Source organism: Haplochromis burtoni, unplaced genomic scaffold (genome assembly GCF_018398535.1).
Source record: "Haplochromis burtoni strain Fernald_Lab_line unplaced genomic scaffold, NCSU_Asbu1 Contig_83, whole genome shotgun sequence".
Classification (NCBI taxonomy): Eukaryota; Metazoa; Chordata; class Actinopteri; order Cichliformes; family Cichlidae; genus Haplochromis; species Haplochromis burtoni.
Genome location: NW_024582444.1, coordinates 308,929 through 335,083, shown reverse-complemented (window position 1 = coordinate 335,083; position 26,155 = coordinate 308,929). Strand labels below are relative to the sequence as shown.

Here is a 26,155-nt window from a genome sequence, read left to right as displayed (position 1 = left end):
TAGACTCAGATCAGTTTGATGTTTGAAGACCCACAGTGACGTGAACTAATAACTCCACTCAAATGTGTTAAACCAAAGTAACGAGCCTGTTTTGAATATGTAAGCAGTAGAAAGGACATATATTTGTTTAGAAATGTAGTGAGTAAAAGTAAAGAGCTGTCACAAAAATAAATACACAGGTAAAGTACAAAAACCTGAAAATTTTACTTAAGTACAGCCACCTCTGAAAATAGTCATCCCAGCATGAAAACATCTTCACTATATCTTCACAGAGCTCTGCTCCCTTTATCGCAGTGTTAGCCCTGTTTCTTTTTTCCACTGTTATCATCATCATCATCATCATTATTATTATTACTAGTCTCAAGTCCTTCACCCGTCACTATTTTAGCTGAGTTTACACACACACACACACACACACACACATATATATATAGCCTTGCAGATGACGCATGAATTTGCCCCTGATCACGTCTCTGTTATTGCACGAGAAAACGCAATATACCTTTCAGCTGCTGCTGAATAATTGAGGTGCCCTCAGTCGCCACATGTCGCTAACGCACAAGCCTTCAGCTCAACTTACCGCATAGGGACGACGTTATGATATCAATACAGGTATTCCAAAAATCAATAATTCACACCGCCAAGCTCTTGTTTTATCTTCATTTTTATGCCACAAACGTGCCGGCCGTTAGAGAGAAATTTGGCTCTGGTCTTGAAAAGAGTTTCACGCCAATGGAGTATTTTTAATAACAATTAAAGTGAAATGTTTTCTTACAGGCCAATAAAACAACACTTAATTAAATGAAATTAACGTTTACAGGTCAAAAATCAACTAGGCGAGAGTTTGCATTTTATTTTACCGTCTTCTCTCAAGTTCTTTTTGTTCCCCGTAAATTACACTGTGAGTATTCACTTCTCATCAACAAACCCCAAAACGTTTCCGTGTATTTGTAAATTGATCCTATTAACATTTATTAACATGATCCTATTAAACTATTAACAAATGTATTTTATTTTAATTTAATTTAATAATACTATTGTTAAAACTAAAACAAACTGGTTGGGCCTATTTTTAAAAGCACTGGGATATTTTCCATATAGAAATATGACGACAACAACACCAACAACAACACCAACAACAACAATAATAATAATAATAATAATAATAATAATAATAATAATAATAATAATAATAATAATAATCGCTGGGTGCGATAGGCTATTCCACGCTTCCCCCAAATAATTATATCAAAATATTAAAATATTTGTTTTAAACTACACAAAATATGTAAATAGCAAAAAATAAAATTAAATACTTACTTAGATAAACAGAAAAGAAAATCATAAAAACCATTCCCATCTTTCCTGCGTTAAACTGTGGTACAGCCAATGTCTCCCTAGAGTTCCCAGAGTTCCCAGTCAGGCTTCTACTTCCAACTCTTCCACATTACTTCGTTTTATACCAATATATAATTAATATTGCATCGTCATTACTTAATAATTTCAAAGCCCATGCACGGTGACATGAGGGCATCCATAATTAAAACCGTGCTAATTAGAGAAAGGGGCCATAAGTAGCGTGTAGAGGGCGCACACAGTCAGCGCTCTGCGGTGTGAACATCGCTGTAGAAACGGAGGCCCGTCTCTTTCTTTGGTCCTTGTCGGCTATCATATACAACGATACATATTTAATTCCAGCAGAGGTCTGGGGATTTATAAATAAAACAGTCTGGCGAGGTCCCATAAAAACAAACTGTTTACAATGAAGTCATGGCCCATTGGTTCGGCCTGCGATTTGTTCGTCACGGTAACGGCTCAAGCGCTGTAACTTCAAGAGTAAACGAATGCAGCTTCATAAGTCACAGAAATAAAGTCGCCCCAGTGGGATTTTAAAAAATAACTGATAATTTATTAAGTTTAAAATTCACACATGTTTTTTCCAAGTGAAATCAAGAGTGAGAAAAAATAAATAGTTAGATCAGGTGATGGAGGCCTGTATACTGGATATATCTCACCAATATGATAAATATACAGCTCACCTGTAATGGTCCAAAACACGTTCACATCAAAATATTAAAATATAGCAGCAGCCAAAGCCACACGTCTGTGCCTCATATATATATAAGACCGTGTCATTTTCATTTCTAAATAATTAAAGATATCCAGACTCACAGTGTCATATACCTTGTGAAAGAGTCACTGTTGCTTGTGCGTAAATTACCTTCACACAGTTCACGAAGAGAGCTGATTAGTTCGCAAAAAAGAAAAATACCAAGAAAAAATAGTGATTTAAAAAGGTGAACACACTGAGGACACATTCCACTGAAGTTTTCAAAAAGAAAAGAGGTGAAAAAGAAAGCGGTGAAAACGACATATAGTTCAGTGTATATGAGCCAGTGATGTGGAGGACAAACTCAGGTCTCAACCAATTATCTTACAAAATCGTATTTTTTCTTTTCTTCTCGAATTCCTGAAGACTCTGTCTGTCTCTTCAGATAACATCAGTTTAACATTTAAACAGCCCATAAATTCAGCCTCCATGAACTCCAAGTAATGGTTTATAAAAAGTGAGTTAATAATCCCTGAATGTGACAAATTGTCAGGGTGAATTTCCTAAAAATCCACATTTAGAGTGTGCAAGATACAAGACAAACAACATCAAAGTCATCCTCCTTACAGATCTATAACACATTTATCAGTCCCGTATTAATAACAAAATCGAAAAAGTGCAACAATGAAGAGTGCGTGACACGAAATGGGGATGAAGTAAAAGTCTTTCTGGGAGCAATCCAAAATGAGACACGTTGCAAAATCCCCGTTAGTTAGGTTACTTAGGCTATTATTAATCACTCGATCAAAAATGTAGTAGGCTATTTTATTCATGATCTGTGTAACTCAGTGCACCGCAGAGTATTTCATTCGTTTCTGTTTTTGCCGCTGGTTGCAAAACCACACTCGAACCACGTTCTTTTTCAGGTCCAGTTTTTCGGCGATCGCCGCAATTTTTTCCGAGGAGGGTCGGGGCTGAATGGCAAAGTACGCTTCCAAAGAGCGCTTCTCCGGCGCGGCGATGGACGTGCGCTTTCTTTTCCTCTCGTTCCCGTTGAAAAGGTCCGGCTTGCTGCTTTTCTCCCGGTATGCAGCCTCGGCTTCCTCCAGCCAGGCCTGGAGAACCGGCTTGAGCGCGATCATGTTGTTGTGGGACAAGGTGAGGGACTCGAACCTGCAGATGGTGCTCTGGCTCAAAGACCCCACTCCTGGGATCTTGAGGTTGGCCAGAGCTGACCCGACGTCCGCCTGGGTCACCCCGAGTTTGATCCTCCTCTGTTTGAACCGCTCGGCGAAGGCTTCCAGCTCCCTGGGATCCGACTCTACGTCGTTGACGCAAGCCATACCGCCGTGAACGGACAGTGAGTGAGGGTGGGCCATAGTGGCCATCGCCTGGTGCAGCTGCCCCATAGTCTGCAGGTGGTGATGAGGGTGCTGGTGGTGGTGCGCCGGCGTGGTCATCCCTGGAGGCTCTGGGGCACCCATCCCGGTCACAGCCAGGCTGGTGGAGAGGTGGTCCAGGAGGTCTCCGGCCTCCAGGGTCTGTCCGAGGTGGTGGTGGTGATGAGAGGCGATGGTGGAAGGAACGTGGGAGATGGGCACGGTAGTAGAGGAAGAAGATGAAGCTGAGGTGCAGGGGACACTGTTCATGGTATGGTAAGTCACGTCTGGTTTGAACGGGTGACTTTTGCCGTGAGAGACAATGCTGTCAGCAGCCGCCAGAGCCTCTGCCCGTGCCAGCAGGCTCTCATCAAAGCCTCCGAATATATTGCCCTGCAGCTGCAAGCAAGAGTGCGCATACTGGAGTCAGTGGGGAATTCTGTCAGGCAGCTCTCAGGATCTAAAAAACATTTTCCAAAGGCAAGCAGCGCCGAGGAGAGAAGAGAACCCTCCTCAAAGCGCAGGTCATAAAAATTAATATGAAAGCAAGAGCATTGCTTGAATAGACATGTGGATGAGATGGGGAGGATGGGGTTGGGAGGGGGAGGGGGGTACAGACAGAAGAGAGAGGGAGAGATAGCGGATAGAACAAAGTCCTGTCAAATCAACTTTACAGACATTTCCAGTGTGATATTTTCCCCTTTCTCTCACCCAGTATACTCCAGTCATTCTCCCCTGACCTGAACGTACCTGTGGGGCGGGCAGACAGACTCTGCGCATGCCCTCCGAGCCTGAGTGCAGGCCGGGATACTTGGGCTCGTGCAGAGCCGGGTGCATGGAGAAGTGCTGCTTGCCGTTCATGGTCATCATCATCCTCCCTGCAAGCACCTCGCTAGCAGTGTGGCCCCTGACATGAAAGTTGGGGCACGGACAGCTACACGGCTCCTTTGCTCTCCTTCACCAGACTGAACAGTTAACATCAGCAGCGCCTCCCGGCATTCCCCTCTCCCGCTTCCTCCCTCTCCCCTCCTCCTCTTTCAGTCTCCCTCCTCCCTCCCACCCACCCTCTCTTCTGCTCAACTTACAGGTTGCAGAATCGTGGACTCTGTGCGCAAGCGTCTAAGAATAAGCAAAACCAAAAAGCCCCACAATTCTTTAATTAAAAGGCTGTTTATCGACGGCATCCTTGATATTTGGAGTCGTGTAATTTCTTTTCCCCTGAGATATAGATGTGTATTATCACACCGACATTTACAGCCTATGTTATTTCTATAAATCCAGTGTTAAGTTCATGCAGGATACCTCCGAGCTCCCCACCACTGCCAACGATGAGGTCATAGGTGACAAGCAGAGTGAAAGGCTTACAGCAGGCTGCAATGTAGCAATTATTATGCAGCACAAAGACCGTTTCAATCATTTCAGCACCGAGGACAGCGCAGCATTTTGAGTAGTAGTACTGAGTGTGTATTAAACCGTGGATGGATATGTTTGGATGACTTTATGGATGGATTTCGTCCTGCGTGCTCCAAACTGTATCTAAGGCCTGCTGGTTGACCGGTCGACCCAACGGCCTTGGCTTTGTCCCATCCACTGTGAACGCCAGTCCTCGGGCTGTTTTACGGTCTTCTCATGTGGCTGCCTGGATAAAACTCACGAAGCCGGCCTGGACGGTCCGAAAGAGGAGCCAGGTTGGCAGAGGCTCCCGATGACACAGCCTAGTCTATCCGATCCTGCTGCCTCTCTGGTTCCCCAGACTGTGAATAATTTAGCACCACCGTGGCAGGCATCCATTACCACACTGGCAGGTTCTTATACATTACACAGATTAAAACAGCCAAGGACTTCTCGATCCGGGCAAACTTTGACTTTCAGACTTGGTTGCGAAGAGCATGTGGCCTTAACTCATATTTGCGAGTGTTGCGTTCAAATAACTCAACACAGACTCATAGAGATACCTTTAATGATCTTCTCCTGGCGTAATTCAAACGCAGATATACGTCCTTTGAACGATAATTTGTTGTATATTCTAAAATATTAAACTAAATATTTTTTAGTTTCGAAAATGTAACTATAATCTTCTGCATCATTGACAGACTATCCGCACTGTATGTGAATACAGGCTTTCCACATAGCCTCTGGCTGAAGCGTGATGTCACAAAGCACGCCTCTCAGACTTTGAGAAACTTTTCACTTTCAGCAGAAGAAAACACCCTCAAAGTTTCTTCCTTTTAAATGCATTATTGACCCCTGATTGGCTTTTTTGAGTCTGATCGCTCGTGGGATACTTTTAGTTACCCAACGTGTTATTTAAACTGAGTTGTGAACACGTGAGATCTCACCAGAAGATATCATTTTTCATCAGCGTGAGAATAAAAATCAGATACAAGAACCTGAATCTCCGCATTAGTCTGTAGAAAGCATGAAACCCCTGCTTGCTGTTACACTGCTGGGGTTATTCATAATTTAGTGGTCATTGTACTATGTCATCTTTGCACTCTTCATAGTTTGAAGATGCCCTGGCGTGTTTTATAAAGAGCTTTGTCATATTTGCAGCACCACCTCTCCAACGTGTCCCCACACCACGCCATCAGCACCGCCCATCCATCTGGCCAGGCTACATCTGGAGCTCAGTTCCACCAGACGATCTAAATACTGTCACAGCCTTCATTACACACCGTGATGAATAATTTCAGGAAAGAAACAATAAATAAATAAGCGCTCTACCAATCAGCAGCTTACTTTTGATGATATAATTAAATACACAAGCACAGTCAATTCTCCCAGTGCTTGTTCCTTCACCTCCCAGTAACCAGGTCAGAATGAAATCTGGAATGTTGAACTGTCAAGCCCTTCAAGTCCTTTCCCCTGGGACGAGCTGGAAGTTCTTGCATTAAGCTAAACAGATTCTGAGTGTTTTCACTTGACTTCCTAAAGTAAGAAATGGTCATGCATTATTCAGTGATATTTTAATATGTCGCAGCTGCTCTGTGGTGTCTTCACTCAGATGCGTTGGGATTTGCTTGGGAACGTATCAAAGTGGACGCCCATGACCATAACGGCTTGTCTTATTGGCTAATTATTAAGCCATAAATCAGCTTTGACCCTACTTTTATGTAACTCGATCTCCTTTACAAATTTTCTTTTTAATATTATCCTTCATTGTGTTATATCACAAAAATAAAAATGCAAAAGTTGTTTTCATGTGTTCTGGAAATTTATTAAAAAAAAATCCCATTTACTTATTCACATTATCATTATCACATAGCGACGCTGGGGCGCTGACCCATCTTACTTTAATTAATGTCCTTTAGGATGCTTCTCAAACTTGACTGTTCCTTAAATGAATTACTTTACTCTGAGGTCGCACAGTTAATTATCTGTTAGAATCAAACTACTTTTGCAATTAATAACTTGAAGTAATCGTTTTCCGTATGATTTCAGTTTTTCATGTTATTTTGGAGGAATTCTTTGGCCCGCTCGATTTTACAGTGCTGCTTCAGTTCATTGAGGGTTGTCGTTTGTTTATGCATGACTGTACAGTTGAGCTGACATCTGGACTTTGACTGGGCCGTTGCAGAATCTCACTTCTTTTTTTCCTCAGCTGTTGTGCAAAGCTTTATCTGTTGGGCAGATGGCTTCGCATTTTACTCTAGAATACTTTGGGATACAGAGAAGTGACTGCAAAGTGCACAGACAGTTGGTATGCTGTTAATATGTTGTGCTTAATTTTTTGCATTATGGGCACACACTCCACTTTTGTTTCCCCTGGTCAGAGGACTTTTTCCCCCAGAAATCTTGTGGTTTGTTCAGATCCAATTTCTTGCAAACCTAAGCCATGCTGCCATCTTCTTTTCAGAGAGAAGAGGCTTTCCCCTGACAACCCTTCCAAACAATCCACACTTGTTCAGTCTTATTCTTAATTGTACTGTCATGAACTTTATTATTTAACATGCTGACTGAGGCCAGTAGAGTCGGAGATGTAGCTCGTGTTTTTTGCGGCTTCTCTGTGTATTTCAGTCTGACCTTGGGATAAACTTGCTGGGACCTCCACTCCTGAGATTAGCAGCTATCTTGAATATTTTCCACTTGTGAATAATCATGTTGATGGCATGATGGACTTCAAAATACTTGGAAATAACCCTATAACACTTCCCAGACTAGCATGGTGGCACGCACTGTTGCATTATAGGAAGAAGGTCGGGAGTTCGACCCCACAATCTGCCTGGGGCCTCCCTGTTTGTATGGGTTCTCTTCTGGCTTCCTCCCACAGTCCAAAGACATGCAGCGGAGATAGGTTAACTGATGATTCTAAATAGCCCATCGGTGTGAATTATTGTCCATGTTTCTGTTAGCCCTGTGTCAGACTGATGACCTGTCCAGATTGCAGCCTGCCTCTCACCCTATGATAGCCGGGATAGGCTCGAGCTCTCCCACCCCCAATAAAAAGAGCTAAAATTTTGACCCAATAACACTTGGATAAATGTGAATACACACGTAGAGTAGAATTTCAAAGTAGGTTCTACCATAAGGAAATTCAGTGTTATAAGGGGTTTAAGTGTCATTTGTGATATGCTTTTCTGACACTTGTAGTCATGTGCCTTCACCCCGAACTTTAAGCATAAATTGCAAAAAATGCCACATGTAGCAAAACAAAATTGTCAGAAGGTTTGATAAACACACCATTTAAAAAAAGGTTAATGCACTCATGCATCAAAGTACTTAAAGTATAAGGAAAAAATCTAATGGCTTTCAGTAATTCCACTGTTTAGTCATAACATTTGATGTGTTTTAAGCACAGGTATAATCTTTAATGCTATAGCCTAATTGTAAGTACTAATACTGCAGTGTGAATTATTTAATTACCGAGCACATGCAAGAAGAATGAGACCACACAAGAGAATAGGTTCATATTTTCTGGAATGCTTTTGCCTGGAAATCCCCCCCCCTTGCCAATGCCGACATGTTTTCATTTTCTTTACCTTTTCTTTTCCCTCCCAGATCCAATTTATATTTATGTATGTTTTCTGTTTTTTTCCCCCCCTTCTTCTTCTTTTTTTTTTTTTATGGCCTTATAAGCACCCAATTCCTCCATCTTTATTGGCAAAAGCAAACATGCTAGTAAATTAGAAATCCATTTTTACAAACAAAATACATGAAGAAAATACATCCACATCCTGCAAATATAAACAGTAACAAATCCAAAACTATTATCCAATAAACACTTTACATTTTTTTACACCATTGTGTGATAGTACAAAAAGTGGGAGACCTTCTCTGAATCCTCACTCACACAAAGCAAGAACCTTGCCAGTATAGGTTTATCCCTTCAACCTGCCAGTGACCTCATTAAATTAAAAAAAAACAACAACAACAAAAAAAAAAACCCATCACATGAGAAAATCATAATGTACAAAGGGAAAAGCAACAGCCTCTCCTCTCACACACATCATTCTGAAGCTAATGCTGGAAGTAAAAACATCAGCTTTGGGACAATGAGGTCGCTGGCAGGAGGCGTCTGAGTATCAGTCAACAGTCAAATATGCAATCCACACAAGAGCACTACCAACATTGTAGATGGGAGGAAGATCTGCACCCTTTTAGATGTGGTGCCAGGGTGCATTAGGGAGCAAAGAAAACCAATTGTAATCACTGACTGAATATATGACCACGCAGGCCAAAATGTGCATGCATGTCTTGTGTAAAGTCTGCACAGTAATAAGTTAAAGTATTTCTTCTCCTATGGTGCTTCATTCAAACTGGATATGATCAGTTTAGCTGGGTTACGAAAAGCATAAATCAAACAAAACGTCATTAAGCTGCATGTAAATGTATCTGGTGGAAGGGACAGGACTAATTCTTTAACCAAATACATTTGTATGTGAGTTTTAATGGTTTTAGATTCCTCCCACCTTGAGGATTCTAAAATACAGTATATGGGGGAAAAAAAAAAAGGCAAAACAGAAAATAAAAATATTTATCATGAACTCACACACTGTGGTTTTACTCAGAGTGGCTTCGGAGCACAGTTTGACAATATTCAGATAGAGGCAAAGCTGCACTTAAGCTAAATCAATGTTGTTACGGGCATGACTCAGTGTCTTTCAGAGTGTTTTCCACAGCTCGGAGCAGCTCTTATATTTCGTAAACAGACAAACAAACAAAAACCTACTTAAATGACAAGTTTAGTCAAATAATATGAACTGGTTGAAAACTGAAAATACAAAATTCTTGCGACTAAAGCAGAGATACTAAGCTCTCCTGCTCAACATTTTCTACCTGATACAACCTCATCAGTCGTTAAACCCCCCCCCCCCAAAAAAAAAAAAAAAAAAAAAAAAAGGGGGGGGGAAACAAAACAAAAAAATATTAAACTTAGAAAGAAAAAACAAAAACAAAAGAACAGTAATTTCTCTTTCAAGCATTTACAAAATTTACAAAAGTAAATCACGTCCTGTAAAAACTCAGCAATCCGCTGACTGTGTAAGGCAAAGAAATTATTTATATATTCTTTTTTTTTCTTTTTAAGCATTACATTCAAACACCTGTCTATGGATCTCACATTTTTGAAATGGGTGATCTGATCTTTGTCCCGTCAGGGCCTCTGAATGACCAAGTGACAGAAGAAAACAAGTGAAAATGTTACGCACTCTTAGCAGATGAACATTACAACATGTGTTTGGGTGTGTATTTACACAGAGTGGCACTGGACAACTGAGTGAGCAACAAAATACAAGTGTGTGGGGGCGATTTTTTCCCGAACATGACTACATGACTGTATATGAAGTGCATGGAAGTTTGTAAACATTGATTGTGTTTTTTTTTTTATTGCACTGGTATCCTATTGTACCTGCACTGGCTGTATGGTCACGGTGCAGCATCTCTATGGGTCGGTCTGTTTATTAGGAACACCAACATGCATGTGCACTGGCAAATATTCATACCAGCACACATTTAGGGAAAAAGAAAGATGCAATCCTTTAACACGTTGGGCTTTACCACATCAAAACTATGAGCAAAGTGAAAGCTGTACCATACTTTGCCAATATCGGTACGGCACAGTGCATTTATGCAGTGTGGAAAAAGAATAAATAAATTTCTCTGTGGTAGCGGCAGAGAACGTTCTGTTGGTGATGGAATGGCTGTCCCTGAACGGAGGACAAGATTCTACAAAAACTGGTGAGAAAAAGAGCTTAAATACAGTATGTATAAAAATACCTATTCACAGTCGACACAAATGTTGTGCATTACTGATATTGTCCATCTGGTAAGCACACAGAAACTTACATAAGTTTTTCTAGCTATAAGAACAACTAAACATGTATCTTTCTCAGCAAAAGTGAGATGTTTTAAACAACTGTTTAGTTGAGGGATACAAAAAACTGTTGACCATCTACACTTCTTTTCATGTACAATAAAGTAAAGACGTTTTTTTCCTTTTACTTTGATTAGAGTCTAAAATTACTTTGAAAATACTGGAAAGGGAAAAAAAAAATGCGAGTTCCTTTACATCAATTTTAATCTGCGTGGGAGTGGGAGTGGGGGACCACTGATTCTGCCGGAGAGCAGTGAATGATAATGACGAATGTCATTATCGCCTCCAAGATCGACTCTCGTACTCATCGTCTTCATCGTCATCCTCTTCCTCCTCCTCTTCTTCCTCTTCCTCCCCAGGTAAATAAGAGCTAGCTTCCTTCTGTAGAAATAAATACCATGTTAGCATTTATATTTATGCTTTTTCTGGAAACTGTAAGTCAGCTTTCCTCCTGGCAACATGCATGTTTAGAACACAGCAAACAAAGTGATTCAAAGTGTAGCAGAGGGAAATTATTTAGTCTGATATTAGCTATTTTTAATAATATTGTAACAAATAAAAAATGTTAGGTAACTGTTTAAAGAAAAAAAAAAAACAATCTAAAAATATACTGGAATATCAGATTTTAAAATCACCAAATATTGGTACTGATCTTAAAAATCCTATAGTGGTCAGACTGCCTGCTTCTGATATTTCTTATGCTTTAGATTTAGACATCCTCCATTCTATTGGTTAGCCATCGGTGAATCCACCATGACAGGTGACCTGCTGATCAGTCTCAGGAAATTAATCCTAATCTCTGCCAGTCAAACTAGTCTGTAGACCTGTCCAGAAATCTGTCCGTTTCAGCTCCTGTGATAAAACGTGATGAGCATGAAGTGGCTATAAGTAGATCTGCAGTCAGAGGAAATCTGACCACAAATCTAAGCACCACAAATTTCTACCTGTGCACAGACACATTTTCAGAATGGCAACCGTACCTTTAAAAACAAAAGTTACATATAAGAAATGGCACAACCTCAAAGGAGGAAACAAACCCCTTAAATAAATACAGCATAAGGATTTCACCTGACAGTAATGCAGTTTTACTCATGGGGCTAAGATGCTCTTAGTACTGAGAGGCTAGCACTCCTTTTCCTTTGGGAGCTGCTGTTAAAAATTAACAAGCAGCAGAAAGAAATAACCAAGTAAAATTTTGTGAATGTAACTAAAACTTCAAAAGTTTCCCCAACTCAGATTTTCAAGTTGTGTCGTACACAACGCCCTTTCCTTAATTTGTTTTAGTTACTGGGAAAACATGAAGCTGTGTGTGTATTTGTCATACCGCACTGTCCTCATCTTTAGCCTCCTCTTCCTCTGGCTCCGTTGTAACAGAGGGCGTCTTGGGCTTGTACCAGGAAATATGCAGAACACGACCTTTGAACTTAGCTCCCTGGTTTGCTGCCTAGAACACCAAAGAGAGGTACAGCTCTTTTAGATGCTATACTGGAGTATTTTAATTATTTTAATGTATTAATTTATTCTATTATTATTAGAAGAGGATTAGAGGAAAAGCAACAAGATTAAGAGAACATGTAGCCCATACACATTTGGAGCCATGTGACTTACATTCTCTGCTTCACTCCGTGTCTTAAAGGTCATGACGACACTGTTGGCGTCTTGGTCACGGAGATCCTCGATTTCACCAAATTTCTAGGTTTAAAAATATCAGTTGGCCAATCAGGATATACTTATACACATCAAAACATTTATGACTTATCACAGGGAAAATGATTCACTTAACATATCTAAAAGATATAAGAGGGAATAAAGTGGTATTTATTACTACAGTTTTTATTACTTAGCAATAACATCGTGCTGTATTACTGGAGGGAGAGATCCTGCCATATTCTTACCACAAAGTGCGGCATTAGCTCTTCTTTTTCCTCCTGAGTGACCCCTAAAATAGCCAGGGCTCTGGGTCTGTGATCAACCACCATACGGTTCACAGCCCCGCCGCGCGCCATCATTTCCCGGTTTCGACTCCGGCCACGGCCCACGTGCATCGCACCAGGATCTGGGCCCAGCTTTCCTCGGCCGCGACCTCGACCTGCTGGAGGCCAGATCAAACCCAAACGTGTTGCCTAAAGGAGGACAGAAAGGGCGGTTGACTGGACGCTGTTTGATTTCAGTACACAATTACACACCACTGTGTGTCTAATTTATATATTGAATAACTTAAAAAAAAAAGTTTATGGAAAAATACAAAAACAACAACAAAAAGGAGCAGGCCATCACAACCCTTCAGAGCTGAAACATTTTCTACACACCCTTACTCTCTCACTTTCTGCCCTTTACCACTAGTTGTCACTCCTCCATTTTTAAAAACATCTCCTTCCTTCTCAGACACTCCACAAGCTCACAACCACTCTCCCTTTAATTGTCATCCTGCGATTTTCTTACAAGGACCAGTGTCTCAAACTTTAATGAGGCGCAGCTCCATCAGTGTAGGACGTGTGTCTTATTTGGCTTCGTTAGCAGATGTTCCTCTGGGCTTGCTTAAGTGGCTGCAGTTTAATGTGCAGAAGGCAGGCTGAGTTTAGATGGATGGGGGATGCATATCCATTTTTAAACAACTAGCCAATTTAAGACCCTGGGGTTAAAGGAAAAAAAATGCAAAGCAGGTTGTTGCTAACAAAAGCTATGTTGTTGTTAGCCTGATCTTAAGCCACAGCCATCTGCGTGCACAGCAAATTGAGAGGATAAAGAAGAAGAAAACACTGTGTGTAACACCAAAAAATACAAATAAATAACTGTATGGGCTGCATGACCTAACCTGAAACCTAATTAATGACTTTTGGCAGAATCACTGGGAAGATGTGTCATTTATGTGTCATTGCTCATTTAACCAGGAAACCACGCTAACTTACAAGAGACCTGATCCAGAATGAATGCAACAAAGATGAGGTTAAATGCAAGTTATAGAACATGAAATATAATGTACAAATACTCCAAACAAAACTGCAATACTAATTACCTCAAGAAAAGCCACCAATTCAGTAGATAAGTGTGTGTAAGTCTACCTCCTTACACGTTGATGGAGTGTAGTAATAAAATGCCGTTTAATCTGATGTGTCAAAACCCCGAGGGGACTACAAAGCAAGCATCTGGAGGAGTGCGTCTGGCAACTACTGGAGCCGACTAAGATAATAGTACAGAGGTAAACTGAAAATTTACCATAAAACTCTTTTTTTTTTTTTTTTCCTTTTCATTACTGAATACAATTCAAGTTTATTTATATAAGGCCAGTTCACAAAAACAGTCGCCTCAAGGCAATTATGCTGCAAGGTAAAGACCTTGTGACGATAGTGTGCAAACCACAACAGTCAGTTGGTCCCCTATGAGTAGCGATTGGGGTAAGCGGGAAAGAGAAACTCCCTTTTAACAGGAAGGAAGCAATAGGTCATTTACATCTTGTGTAGGTGTCTTGTGGTATCACCAAGACGTTCGCATCAGATTCATTAGGACTCTTACGAAGCTTCGAGCTGAGCGAATAACACTAAACACAGCGGATCTGGAGCTTGTGCAGAAACTGCAGGATCAGGTTCCAGTTATCACAGAGTCAAATAAAACAAACAGAACATAGATGGTTTAAAAAAAAAAAACAAAAAACAAAAAACTTTCTGCCTGACACGTCTGACAGAACACAAATAAACTAATGAATTCAATATATTATTTGATTTATTTTATTGGTGGACAGATACCATCTCTTTCCACCCCTTGCAGAACAGGCTGCGACTATAATCTCATCTGCACACTTCCTCTAAGGCATTTCTTGGTATCACATCCTCTAATTCAGTTCTCAACGAAAGTGTTGATGATGCAAGATGCTGTCAATGATTAACTTTGTGTCTGTTTCTATCCATGTGTATTTTCTGTGCGTGTGTGTGAGAATGTGTGAGTGTGTGTGTGTGTGTGTGAGAGAGAGAGTGTGTATTACCTCCACCTGTAGCTGCCCCAGTTTTCTTTTGAGGTCTGTTGTATCCTCTCCAGAGCTCATCTTCTTGTGAAAGTCCAGCTCAGCATCTAGCAGCTCCTTGTGGGCCTGATCGCATGTCATAGAAAAGAAATTTGTTTACTTAATCCAGAGAAGCAATTAAATACACAAATATCAACTTGTGTTTACAAATAAAGGAGGGGGGGGGGGTGGAGCGTGCTTGTTGGTCTAACAAGGTCAATCAAGACAAAACTGTGTGAATCGAAATTGTGATTAAAACACAAAAAAAAACAAAAAAAACAAACAAAAAAAAAAAACTTTATTCCTATGCACCCAATATTCAAACAGATCCTCTACTTTGGTCCTGTACAGAACCAACATTGACGTTTTGATCTTTTTTCAATTTTTGCAAACCTAAGATTAGTGTAAGAACCGTTTCTTTCAATATGGATTAAAAGATTTGTATAAGCATTCCTTGGAATTTCCAGGAAAGATAACACCCCCCCCCCCGCAAAAGAACCATTTTTTTCATTGCATTCAGACTAAAAAGGACCCAATCCCAGGTATAGGAACTCATACAGGAACTCAACATCACACAGTTGAAATTTGAAAAGGGCCTAGGACTAGGACACAACTACATGCAAAGAGGAGAAAACGAATGTGAAAACAGCAAAGATTTGTTGAGGCTGAGCGGTTATTCACTTGGTATATAGGACAGCCTGTGTGCACATATCCTGTATATACGTAAATGTCTATACCTTGTGGCCAAGTAGTTTTAGAGCCTTTAGAGAATGTTTTTTGACACATTTTGGTTTAACATCAGTGGAATCCTACGCACTCTCACCCCCCCCCTTGATGCGGTCAGCACACTCGAGGCGAGCTGTCTAACCCTAAAAAGAAGAAAGAAATGTACTCCCCCTCTCCTTTACCAGTGGCTCAGAGATATTATATAGTTCTTAAACTTAGAAAACACACAGCAAATATTTTTAAGATATTATAAATTGAGATCTGGAGGTTCTTTCTTTCTACTGCTTAATAAAGACCCCATAAATACCTTAATCCACCAGCATCTAAGGTTTAGAGTACACAAAATGTATATAAAAAAATTTAAACTCATAAACATCTACCTACTCAATGTATGCAGTTTTATTCTTCATATAAAATGTTTTTTATGTGAAGAAACGCCTTTTTAAAAAGGACCTGTGAAGTGTGAAAAAAGGCAAATAAACAACTCTACCAATGTGTAATATAATTTTCGGCCTAAATTTCCCGCCCCTACTCTCAGTTACGTACAAAGACAAAAAGGAAGCCAAACTTACATCAGTCTTGGTTTTGGGCTGGCTGTGGTTAGTTTTGGCGCTTGAGACCTGGGAGGCAAGGTTCATTTCATTCTGGAGCTGGGTAATCTTTTCCGTTAGTTCTTTCAGCGTTTTCATGATGTTGGCCCTCTCTTCAGGTTTCATGCCTCGGTTTTTCTCCAGCCGACTTATCAGCGCCTGGAAGGGCACGAAAAATGGTATCAGAAAGAACGTTGACAGTACACTGGAGAAAAAGAGGAAGGATTACAGATAAGAATAGTTTCAATGTTAAATGTCTTACTTTCTGACACTCAATCTGTTTCTCTAACATCTCCTGTTTCTTCTTTCTCATGTCTTGCTGGAGTTTTAGTGCCTCCTAAAGGAGGGGAAAAAGAAAAAGGGAATCAAAAACATTCACTGAGATGAAAAACCCCCAAACAGTTTTCTCTCTCAGTGGTAGCCTTCTTAGCTGTGGCTCCTGAGAGAAGGAAATGGCTTAGCTCTGCTATTCTTTTAATGGTCAAAATGCGTAACCAAGTTAAGCAACGTGCCTGCTTTTTCTTGAGAGCTTCATGTGCTTCCAGTGCTTTTCCCGTTTTCCCAAGGCTCTTTGAGGAAGACTTGGCGGCTGTGGAAGTGTAGTGTCCCTTCAGGGTGTTCGTAGTAGCAGGCACCACCTAAGGAGAAAGGTGGAGGGGCAAAAAAAGGAAAATTAATATATAATTAATTTCTTTACAAATACAATTTTAGCTAACAAACACACATAAATCACTGTGAAAATGTTGTAACACACGTGCCATCATAATATTATACTTTTGTATATTATATAATATCCACTTTGCCTGATATTGTCTGCAAGATAAACTTAAAACATACAGCAGCCGTGTCCGTGTTTGGATTCAGGTTGTCCGACTTGGCATTTGTCGTGGCCCCAGCTGTTGCAGACAGATGATGCTTGGGTACAGTCTTGTTCAACACATAAGCAGCTGGATTGTGCTGCTTGATCCCCTGCAGATAAAACGAGTGAGGGTAAATCAATGGATATTTTAAAAATATATATAAAATTGCCATCAAAGGATTCTCAATGTCTCCGCTGTTAATACCAACTTTATGCATGTTGCTGTGCTGCAGCCCCTGGTTGGGCACTGACCCGGCAACCTGGCTCCCTGAGCTCTGCTCCTGCTGCTGAAGGCCTGTGGCATTAGCACCAAGCTCGCGGTGCCAGTACACGCGGATAAAGCGGTTGTTAAGGACCGCTTCTGTGCTGGATATGGCTCGTCTGGCTTCTTCATTCTTTGTGTACTGGATCAATGCTGCCTCTGGGTCTCCGCCAAACACAACCTGGATTGAGAGTGCACGTGCAAGTCCGTAAATGTTTTGAATTCATTCTCCTGCAGGCCTAATCTCTATGAACTTTGTGGGGAGCACTCATTAAAAAAAGCAAAAAAACAAAAAAACAAAAAACAAAACTGGATGCATTTTACCTGTATATTGACGATGGTTCCAAACTTGCTGAAGTGCTCGTTGAGTTTGGTGATGTTGTTGAGCTCGCGCGGGATCCTGCGCACCTCCAACTTTGTGTTCACGTAAAAAGTCCTCTTGGGAAAAGCACCCTTATGCTGGTTGTTGAAGCTCGGCCTAAAAAGAACATTTCAGTGCTAACATCACTAATTTGGCAGTTTTGTTTTCATAAAAAAAATAAATAAATAAATGAAGGAAAAAAGCAGATGAGTTAATCAAAATTTAGCGATGATTGATGATCTGGGATTCAAGTTTTGGCCATATTATGGTTTTATTTAAAGAAGACTACTTCCAACCTACAACCTGTATGACAGTTTAAATGTACTCCAAGTAGAGATAATGCAAAGAAATCCTCATGACTGGGATGCTTGTATCTACCTGCTTACAACTGAGACAACACTTGCTGCTGACCTGACTCACCTCACCTTAAAACAAAGCTCCTTAGCAGTAATAAGTAATGGGGTGAGGCACCAACTTGATTACATTTCAGCTGGCTACCGTACTCCAATTTCTTCACAGAAAACAAAACACTGTGCAGAATAAATGACATCCTAAATCAAATATTTTTTTCTTTAATCTCTTACTTTTCCATCCAGGGTTTTTTAGGTGCTGGCCCTTCAGCTGTACTGGGTCCCATGGTCCTCTTCCTGCTGTCCTGCTCTGTGTTGAAACGGGACACGTTACTTCCAGGAGTGCTGGGTGCAGTAGCTGGCTCTGTCTGGATCACTATGTTGGCAGCTAGAAGATACGCAAGAAGTCAAATCAGTCTGAGAAGGTCAATTTCCCAGGATCAGGTTGAATTAAAAAAAAACACTGTAAATGAGGTTGTTACCTCTGGAGCCTTGACCTTCACTGGAGGTGAGGCCAATGAGGTTGGAGCGTTGAGTCTGCACCCGGGGAATAAACTGACGATATGGGTTACGTCCTGCTACAGTCAGGCCTGGAGATTCTGGGTTGTAGCCTTCTGCATCGTAGTTGTCTAATGTGTAAAAGTGAACAGACGCACATACCGTTAGGGGGGGAATATGAAAACATTTAAAAATATGAAAAAGTGAATACAAGCAAACATATTAATAAAAAAAGAATCTGTTGTCTTTAAATGTAACCACTGAATAGGTAGCAACCTGTGACATGAGTTTAACATGTAGTCCAGGATAAAATTTATGAACAAAACCTACAAAATGCGAGAAATAAAAATTACAGTTATTGTAAGTGCGCAAAATAACCCAGCAAGAAACAAACAAAGATAAAAATTAACAACCAAGATGATGCTTTTCATTCTTATCTACATTTGTGACACACAAGTGCAAAATTATCAGAAAGAGGCCCTTCACGGCAGTTGTGGTAACAGATCACAAACCCAAAGTTTGCAAATACCACATAGACCAATTTCTTTTTAGTTCTTTAAAGTCTTTTAAAGAGTCTGTAACTGAAACCCTCATGTGCATAATCATAGCAGGAAGCACTCAACTAAATGAGTCACGACAAAATTTCCCAGAGATGCTTGGTTTTTTGTTTTTAGGTTAATACACAGCGCTACCTTCTGGTCCACAACTGTTACTGCAGGCTCAAGAAACACATGCCAATTGTGCACACAAACACACACGGCATACAACAACTACTTTACAGTGACAGGAAACAGAAACAGAACCAAAAAGTGTTTTTGTTTTAAATAACCCATACCATCTGAGTTATTTTAGATATTTAGTAAACTAACCTTTATTATACTGTAACTATTAAAGCACACAGAAATGAGAAGTAAAAAATAACAACTCAACAACATAAACACACTAAAAGGAACACCCAAATAAAAAGCAACACAGCAAAATCTCTTCCAAATGCACAGTCCCAATCTGAAAAGCAAAAGCAGCCCTGCTTACATTCAGACTGGACATATTGGGGACGAAGAGACACAGATGAGGTCGAGGAAGGAGGTGGAGGAGGAGGAGGAAGTGTAGGAGGTCGGCCCACACCAGGCGGTCCGACGGGAGGAGAAGAAGTGATTGCAGATTGGTGGTTGGGGGTATCAATCCCACTGGTTGCTATCAGTGGGGGTCCTGAGGGAGACACAAGCCCAAGCTGATGTCTCAGGTACAAAAGGTCATTATATTTAACTACAACTAAAAGCTAAAACTAGATGTGAAAGAAAATAAATTAGTCAATTAAATGAAAACTAAAAACTAGATTAAACAAAAAAGAAAGTTAAAACCAACTAAAATTATTTTGTGAACTGGGAAAATTAAAATGAAATAAAATGGAGTCGATATAACAACAAAAACTAAATGTAGCGATAAAACTAATAAATGAGAAAAATCAACTCTGGAAACTAAATGAAACTCAACTGAAATCAAAACCAAAAAATCAAAATGAAATAAAAATTACCAAAAAATAAAATAAAAAATAGAAAATGACAAAATGCAAATTTGCAATGACTCTATAGTATATTACATGTATAGTATTAAAGAAGTATTTCAGTGAAAATCTGACTGCTTTAATATAAAAGCAGATGCACCAGGAAACTGCAGCGTCTTCTCGATAGATTTGCTTAAACTTTATGACACACTATCCATTTATCAAGTGGAAGATAGAAATCTCATAACTTTAACAGCCTTAAAAAGTAGCTGAAACAATAAAAGCCTATCAGGTCAAATGTTTCAGTCATCACCCCCCATGTTTAAAATTTTTTAAAAAAAAAAAAAAAAAAAAAAAAAAAAATAAAAAAGAAAAAAAAAGAAAAAACACTATATATAATGAATCGCTATAAAATATAAAATATATTATATTATTATATATATAATATATATATATAAATATATATTATATATATATATATATATATATATCATATATATATATATATATATATATATATATATATATTTTTTTTTTTTTTACTAAAAAGGCAAAAAATAAGTTTTATGTACCGTTTATGATCAATGAGCAGCTATCTACTGTGTAGCACGTCTGCTCTAAACGTATGTAGATACATAAGATTTTTGAGCTTTGGATTTAAATACAGCTTTACTTTAAATACATACTTTTTAAATCATCATGATGATTTGCAAAAACAAAACACAGCCAGTGTGAAACTGACCGGCAATAGTGCAACTCAAAAGGCAGGAAGATTGCACAGGTTGATTTCTTCCCTTGAGAAATTCAACAAAAACTCTTTACAACTGAGCACGTTGTCAAGTCGGGCAAGTGTTTTCACTCACACTCACTCACACGTATACATACATATAATATTGAAGACAGCTGCTTTTCTACACACCAGAGTGGTGATATCTCATTCCAATATACCGTTCATTTGAATCTTTACATATTTAAAACCTCTGGTGTCGTCAAATCAGCCATCAGAGTAAGGAGTACAGTGTCACATTACTGAGGCCACGATGTCTTACATGTGACCTGCTACACTTTCAACACATCGCCATCGTGTGTGAATGGGTGGATGACTGGATATATGTAAAGCGCTTTGGGGTCCTTAGGGACTAGTAAAGCGCTATATAAATACAGGCCATTTACCATTTATTTACCATATTAGTTAGCTGGATTTTGTTGTGAGTGGGGACAAAATTGTTTCTAAATGAAAACGATTTATGATTTAATCCTACTTCTATTATATTAAAGAGATGTTTGTTAGCTCTCAAACATTGGGGAATCTCATGCAAAAATATCTTCATAAATCAATGATACTACAGGCCAAAGAAAAGGTATGTATATTGTGACCAGACTGAAAAAGGGCAGTGGAAGAACAACGCGTCTCACACAAAACCAAATATTTGAGAGAGGAACACGGTTCTTCTGGCTTCACTATTTTGTAGATGCAAATTGTAAAACTTCGCAATATGATAAAGCACAAACTTATGGATTAGAGGAGCATTAATACTCACCTGTCATAGGGAAAACACCTGGTGGTGGTGGCTGGCCATAGGGTGGCATAGAAGGCATCCTGAGGGAGGGAGGTGGTTCAGTGATGGGGGGCATGGGCAGCCCGGCGGGTGGCAGAATCGGTGGGGGTGGGAACGGAATAATATTTGGTAGATTGACATCGTCGACTATGAGGGGGTCACTGCCGTGATCATAGAGACAATGGTCACCACGGACACAAAATCCTTTTTCTGTGTGAGGGAGAGAAGCGATTATTCATAAATATCGTACACAACATGGAGTTTATATAAACTGCTGCCTTGCAGTCACAAAACACACATGCACACACACACACATTAATAAAGCCAAACAAACAAAAAGACACCACACACAATAACATAAAAAATTCATGGGAATTAAACAAAATGAATAAACATCTGAGTTTAAAGCAGCCAAGTCACACAGTTCATGTATTTACACCAAAGCCTCATTAAGGAACTGGGTCCCAAGTGGCTGTGTTTGAGCACTGTGACAGAAAGCAGTGTACTTCAGGGACAGTGGGTAAGTTTAAACTCTCCTGAGCCTCAGTGTAGAGGGGAGTGAGAGGGAACCAGCTTGCTTTTCTACCTTTCACTGGGGACAAGAGGATGAGTGCTAAGCAGTGGTCATTAGTGAAGAGACCAAACAAGGCACAGAAGCCTCAGGGGAAGAAAAAGGTAGTGTTTAAACTAGAGACTTGAGCAAACTGTACAACAGCCATCATAAACTTAACATTTCCTTTAAATCTCATCAAAAAGCTCCAGTGTTACTCTGATCCCCTTTGAAATGCACAGAAAACATCTCCCTAATGCTACTGGGCTGTAGCAGATAAAAGGCTCTCAGATGGAAAAATAAAAAATAAAATAAAAGACACACAGACACACGAAATGACAGAAAGAAGGAATCAAAGGAATTGAGAACAGGATGATTAACTCTGCTCCTACCATCATAATCCCTGCAGCGCTGTTTGAGTGAAGCAGCCTTGCTGAAAGGTTTGCAAACACCATCTTGCCTCGTTCCGTAGTAGCTAGACCAGCTGTCTGTAGTGCTGTCGGGCAAGTGAGCCAGTGTTGCTACCGGTACACCCCCAGCTCCTGAAGACGAGGAAGAAGAGGAAAAGGGATGCAGAGGTGTGTGTAAGGGCAGGAGAGGTGGCGGGTGCTGCTGCTGCTGCTGCTGCTGAGAGCCGGATGTGGTGGAAGAGTTGTATCCGTCAGTGTCCTTCCTTTCTGCCTCAAACTTTGACTTGAAGTCTGTTGAAAACAAGTAAATCACATAAATCATTGTGTACTGTATCATAGCTGACTTTTAAAAGCACTACATTAAATGATAGATTACAAAAAGATGGAAACTTGTAATGACAAAGATGAGCAGATTAACCTTGGTGGTAAGAAGACCAATCCCAACCCATGTTGTTGAACCCCCAGTGATAGGACTGCAAAGCTGTCCACATTCTCCCTTCCTTTCTACCAACTCCCAGCAACACTGTCCAACAATCCGACAGGAATAAAAACGAGAGTCGGCTACATCCGTAATTTCTACAAGTCTTCTCATCTAAAGCGCCTCACACCAGCATGTCTCCAACAGCACGTCACCGTCACTAATGCACCGTTTAGCAGTGCTGACGAGAGATTCAGGAGCTTCTTCGCGCCTCAATCTTTGTTCCCCTGTGCTGTTGTTGTTATTGGTTGTGGGAGGGGGGACTTTCTCACCTCTGCCTCCTCTGTGCTCCCTATCCCTGCTCTTTCCACGACTGCCGCTCCGGCTGCGGCTCCTGCTGTAGCTTCTCCCGCGGGGGCTGCCCCTGCGCCGCTCATGGCGCTCCCGGTGGGAGTCGCTGCCGCTTTTCCCGTGCCGATCAAAGTCACGGCGCTTGCGCTCGTCTCGCCTCCTCTCATCGCGGTTCCTGTGTGGATGATGAGAAGTTAGAGGCGTTGCTGATTTTAAATGTATAAATCACACAGGAATACTTCACAGGTTTTCAGACACGAATGTGGGTCTTCTTATAACAAATGAAGACGCAAGGATCATTTCTTTCTGTGTGTCTTTAACATAACATGAACCCTGAAATAATGATCTTTGTTTGAGAGAAGTACGCTTTTATCTGAAACAAGTTATTAGGGAAAGGCTTAATTACCTTTGTTTTATGTGTGCACAATCCCATTAAGTCCCCAAATGGGCTGTTTGTGTTAAAACTATTGGGAAGTGCTTAGTTTCATTAACAGAAGCTTTTCACAGCAGAAGCTCAAGAAAGTAAAATAAAGTAAAAAAATTAATTAATGACAACTTAATTTCTAAAAATATGCAGAAAATATACCCTACATATTAAAGACGTAACTCTTTTCAAATTACGTTAATTATCGTATATCAGTGAATGAACTCTCTCATCTGCACCCAACACTAGATATGCCACAGCCAAGGGACACATTAGTGGACACGAGGGCCTAATCAAGCCAAAAGCAGGACTTGGAGGGTTGGAAATATAGCTGCTTGGTAAGATCGCTATACAACTACACAACATCAATATGTACTAAACAGTTCAACAAGTGTGTCCTACCTGCAAATGTTTTAGCTGCTTGTAAAGACAAAGTTAAATGCAAGCCATATACCTGGACTCATTGAAGTCAGAGCGATTTCTCAGAGGACTTCTCCTTCGCCTGTTCTCTTCCTCGGGTGTTTCAGCCTTGAGGGGAAAAAACAAAATAAACAAAACAAAAAACATCAGCTATAATATAACTTTAAAACTTAGGCTACGTCCACAAATACATGGGTATTTTTAAAAACGTAGCTTTTCCAATGCGTTTGGGCCTTTCTTTCACACGCGTTTCTTCCAGAAGAATGGCGAGATAATTTTCACAGGTCGAGGACTTCACTTTGGCTCTTTGTGAGCTACTTCTGCGTTTACATGTGGACGGAGATAATTTTAGAAAACTGCACGTGTGGACGAGATATTTTTTAATTTTTTTAAATGAAAATGAGAAATCTCAGTTTACAAAACTACCCATGTACGTTTGGACGTAGCCTTAATAAACAAAAAAGCATTCAAAATAAGTGATTTTATCAAAAGCTTTGATTTCAAATTGAAATGCCCATTCCAACAAAACCACTCAACCAGTTAAAAAAAAAAATTGTGTGTGTGTGCGTGCGCACTCATTTTCAAAAGGCGAGCTATTCAATTTCAGGGTGTACCTCAACAACTTCAGCCTTGATTGCAGGCAGTTTAATCTCCTCTTTGGGAGTTTCCTTGGCAGCAGGATTTCCCAGGTAGTTCTTGGTCGTCAAACATTCAAAAAGCTTATCAACAAATCCCACAGTCTCTGCAAGGACAAAATTAATCACGAGAACACATTAAAAACTGCATGCAGTTTTCAGTCTTGTGAAAAAGGGCCAAAAGTCTAAAAACATAACACACACATAAAAAATAACACATATGAACACTGCATCCATGAAATGTGGGAAAGCTACCTGATTAAAAAAATGTAACATTAAAAAATTCTAAAGTGATCCAGGAGACATATGTAATAACCATCAACATGTTTTCCAACTAAATTAAACCCCTAAACTAATTTTAATAGTGCAGAGCTAAAAATAAAGAGACTGAATCAGGACACATCACACTGGATACAGAGTCACTATCAAACGATTCAACACTCCCTCTGGTGGCCACATGTGGGGTCAACAAATGGCATCCACGAGGAAGATAGCATTGCTAATGTTCCACTTCAAATTTAAGACTCTATACATTTCATTGTATTCTGCCTGCCTCACTATATTTATACAGGTGATATTTCATTAACATGGCCTGCTACAGAATGCAGGCTACATTAGTGTGACTGTTAATGGGTAATACATATGAGTTCTGGGGGCTGAAAAGCAGTTTGTGTTGCAGGTAATGGCTAACATTATCAGTTTAATTGAAGCCAAGACGACACATCAATTGGATCAAATGCTTCTGATCAACTTATTTCCATATTGGTCATTTTCTAGCCTCAATCAAGTTTTTTAACATTGTTAAGACAAAAAGCCTGTTTTACTATATCAAACAAGTTGCATAATTTCAATATTATTTATGATAACCACATGTATTCCATGTTTGAGCTACTTAAACTATATAGTACAGTCTTGGTGGCATATGAGGGGAAAAAAGAAAACTAAATCCCCTCTGCAGGGGTACTACATTTTTTGTATGCAGGGAAAAAACTTCTGATCTGTCTAAACTTAGCAACTAATTTTTAATAATCAGTTTAGTCACTGACCTCGACAATGCCACCAGGTCTGATTCCCAAAGGATTTGTGACCTAACTGCAAAGCCTCTGTTGTCTGACATGTGCAAGGGGAGTACGAATAAATCCCTTGGTAGCTTAATGATGGAGCAAAAGTTTTTCCTCCACCTTAACCAGGAAGAGCTACAAAATGTCAAAATTGCCTGCTGACACATTAGCAGAAAAGCTTTATATAAATAAAATAAAATGTATACCTTTTTGTAGGAAGACATCAAGCTGATCAGCACAAAGTGCTTTCAGTTCCTTCTCTGGTTTGTCCTTCTTCACAAGAGCAACTACATAGTTGGCTAATGCAGAGGGGTCAGCATCACATCTGCAGATTAAAATGTATATATTAAAACATATCTATCTATTTTATTTTATTTTTTTCGATTTTGATTTATTGATTAGCATTCAAATTCAAATCTCAGTGAAAACAGTGAAAAAA

General features: G+C 39.9%; 2 protein-coding genes across 3 annotated transcripts in view; both read right to left on the bottom strand.

The window, feature by feature from the left end:
- Positions 1 to 1,325: 1,325 nt before the first annotated feature.
- Positions 1,326 to 4,430, bottom strand: pou4f3 (POU class 4 homeobox 3). Its single transcript, XM_005926407.3, has 2 exons — positions 4,180 to 4,430; positions 1,326 to 3,828 (listed from the first exon to the last, which is right to left on the bottom strand). The coding sequence occupies exons 1-2, from the start codon at positions 4,300 to 4,302 to the stop codon at positions 2,896 to 2,898; spliced, it is 1,056 nt and encodes a 351-aa protein (XP_005926469.1). The 5' UTR covers positions 4,303 to 4,430; the 3' UTR covers positions 1,326 to 2,895.
- A 3,899-nt stretch (positions 4,431 to 8,329) lies between these two features.
- The window catches only part of rbm27 (RNA binding motif protein 27), a 23,148-nt gene continuing 5,322 nt past the window's right edge, over positions 8,330 to 26,155 (bottom strand). The window contains exons 2-21 of one of the 2 annotated variants that reach the window (XM_005926408.3): positions 25,923 to 26,041; positions 24,635 to 24,762; positions 24,055 to 24,128; positions 23,158 to 23,351; positions 22,390 to 22,698; positions 21,430 to 21,657; positions 19,417 to 19,593; positions 18,369 to 18,515; positions 18,121 to 18,274; positions 17,500 to 17,653; positions 17,123 to 17,356; positions 16,892 to 17,023; positions 16,567 to 16,692; positions 16,317 to 16,391; positions 16,037 to 16,213; positions 14,721 to 14,825; positions 12,637 to 12,864; positions 12,350 to 12,433; positions 12,066 to 12,185; positions 8,330 to 11,122 (exon numbers count right to left, since the gene is read on the bottom strand). In XM_005926408.3, the coding sequence (XP_005926470.1) occupies positions 11,018 to 11,122; positions 12,066 to 12,185; positions 12,350 to 12,433; positions 12,637 to 12,864; positions 14,721 to 14,825; positions 16,037 to 16,213; positions 16,317 to 16,391; positions 16,567 to 16,692; positions 16,892 to 17,023; positions 17,123 to 17,356; positions 17,500 to 17,653; positions 18,121 to 18,274; positions 18,369 to 18,515; positions 19,417 to 19,593; positions 21,430 to 21,657; positions 22,390 to 22,698; positions 23,158 to 23,351; positions 24,055 to 24,128; positions 24,635 to 24,762; positions 25,923 to 26,041 (3,070 nt within the window). In that variant the 3' untranslated portion in view covers positions 8,330 to 11,017. The remainder of the gene's footprint in view (positions 11,123 to 12,065; positions 12,186 to 12,349; positions 12,434 to 12,636; positions 12,865 to 14,720; positions 14,826 to 16,036; positions 16,214 to 16,316; positions 16,392 to 16,566; positions 16,693 to 16,891; positions 17,024 to 17,122; positions 17,357 to 17,499; positions 17,654 to 18,120; positions 18,275 to 18,368; positions 18,516 to 19,416; positions 19,594 to 21,429; positions 21,658 to 22,389; positions 22,699 to 23,157; positions 23,352 to 24,054; positions 24,129 to 24,634; positions 24,763 to 25,922; positions 26,042 to 26,155) is intronic. The other variant, XM_042222262.1, reaches the window with a different exon arrangement.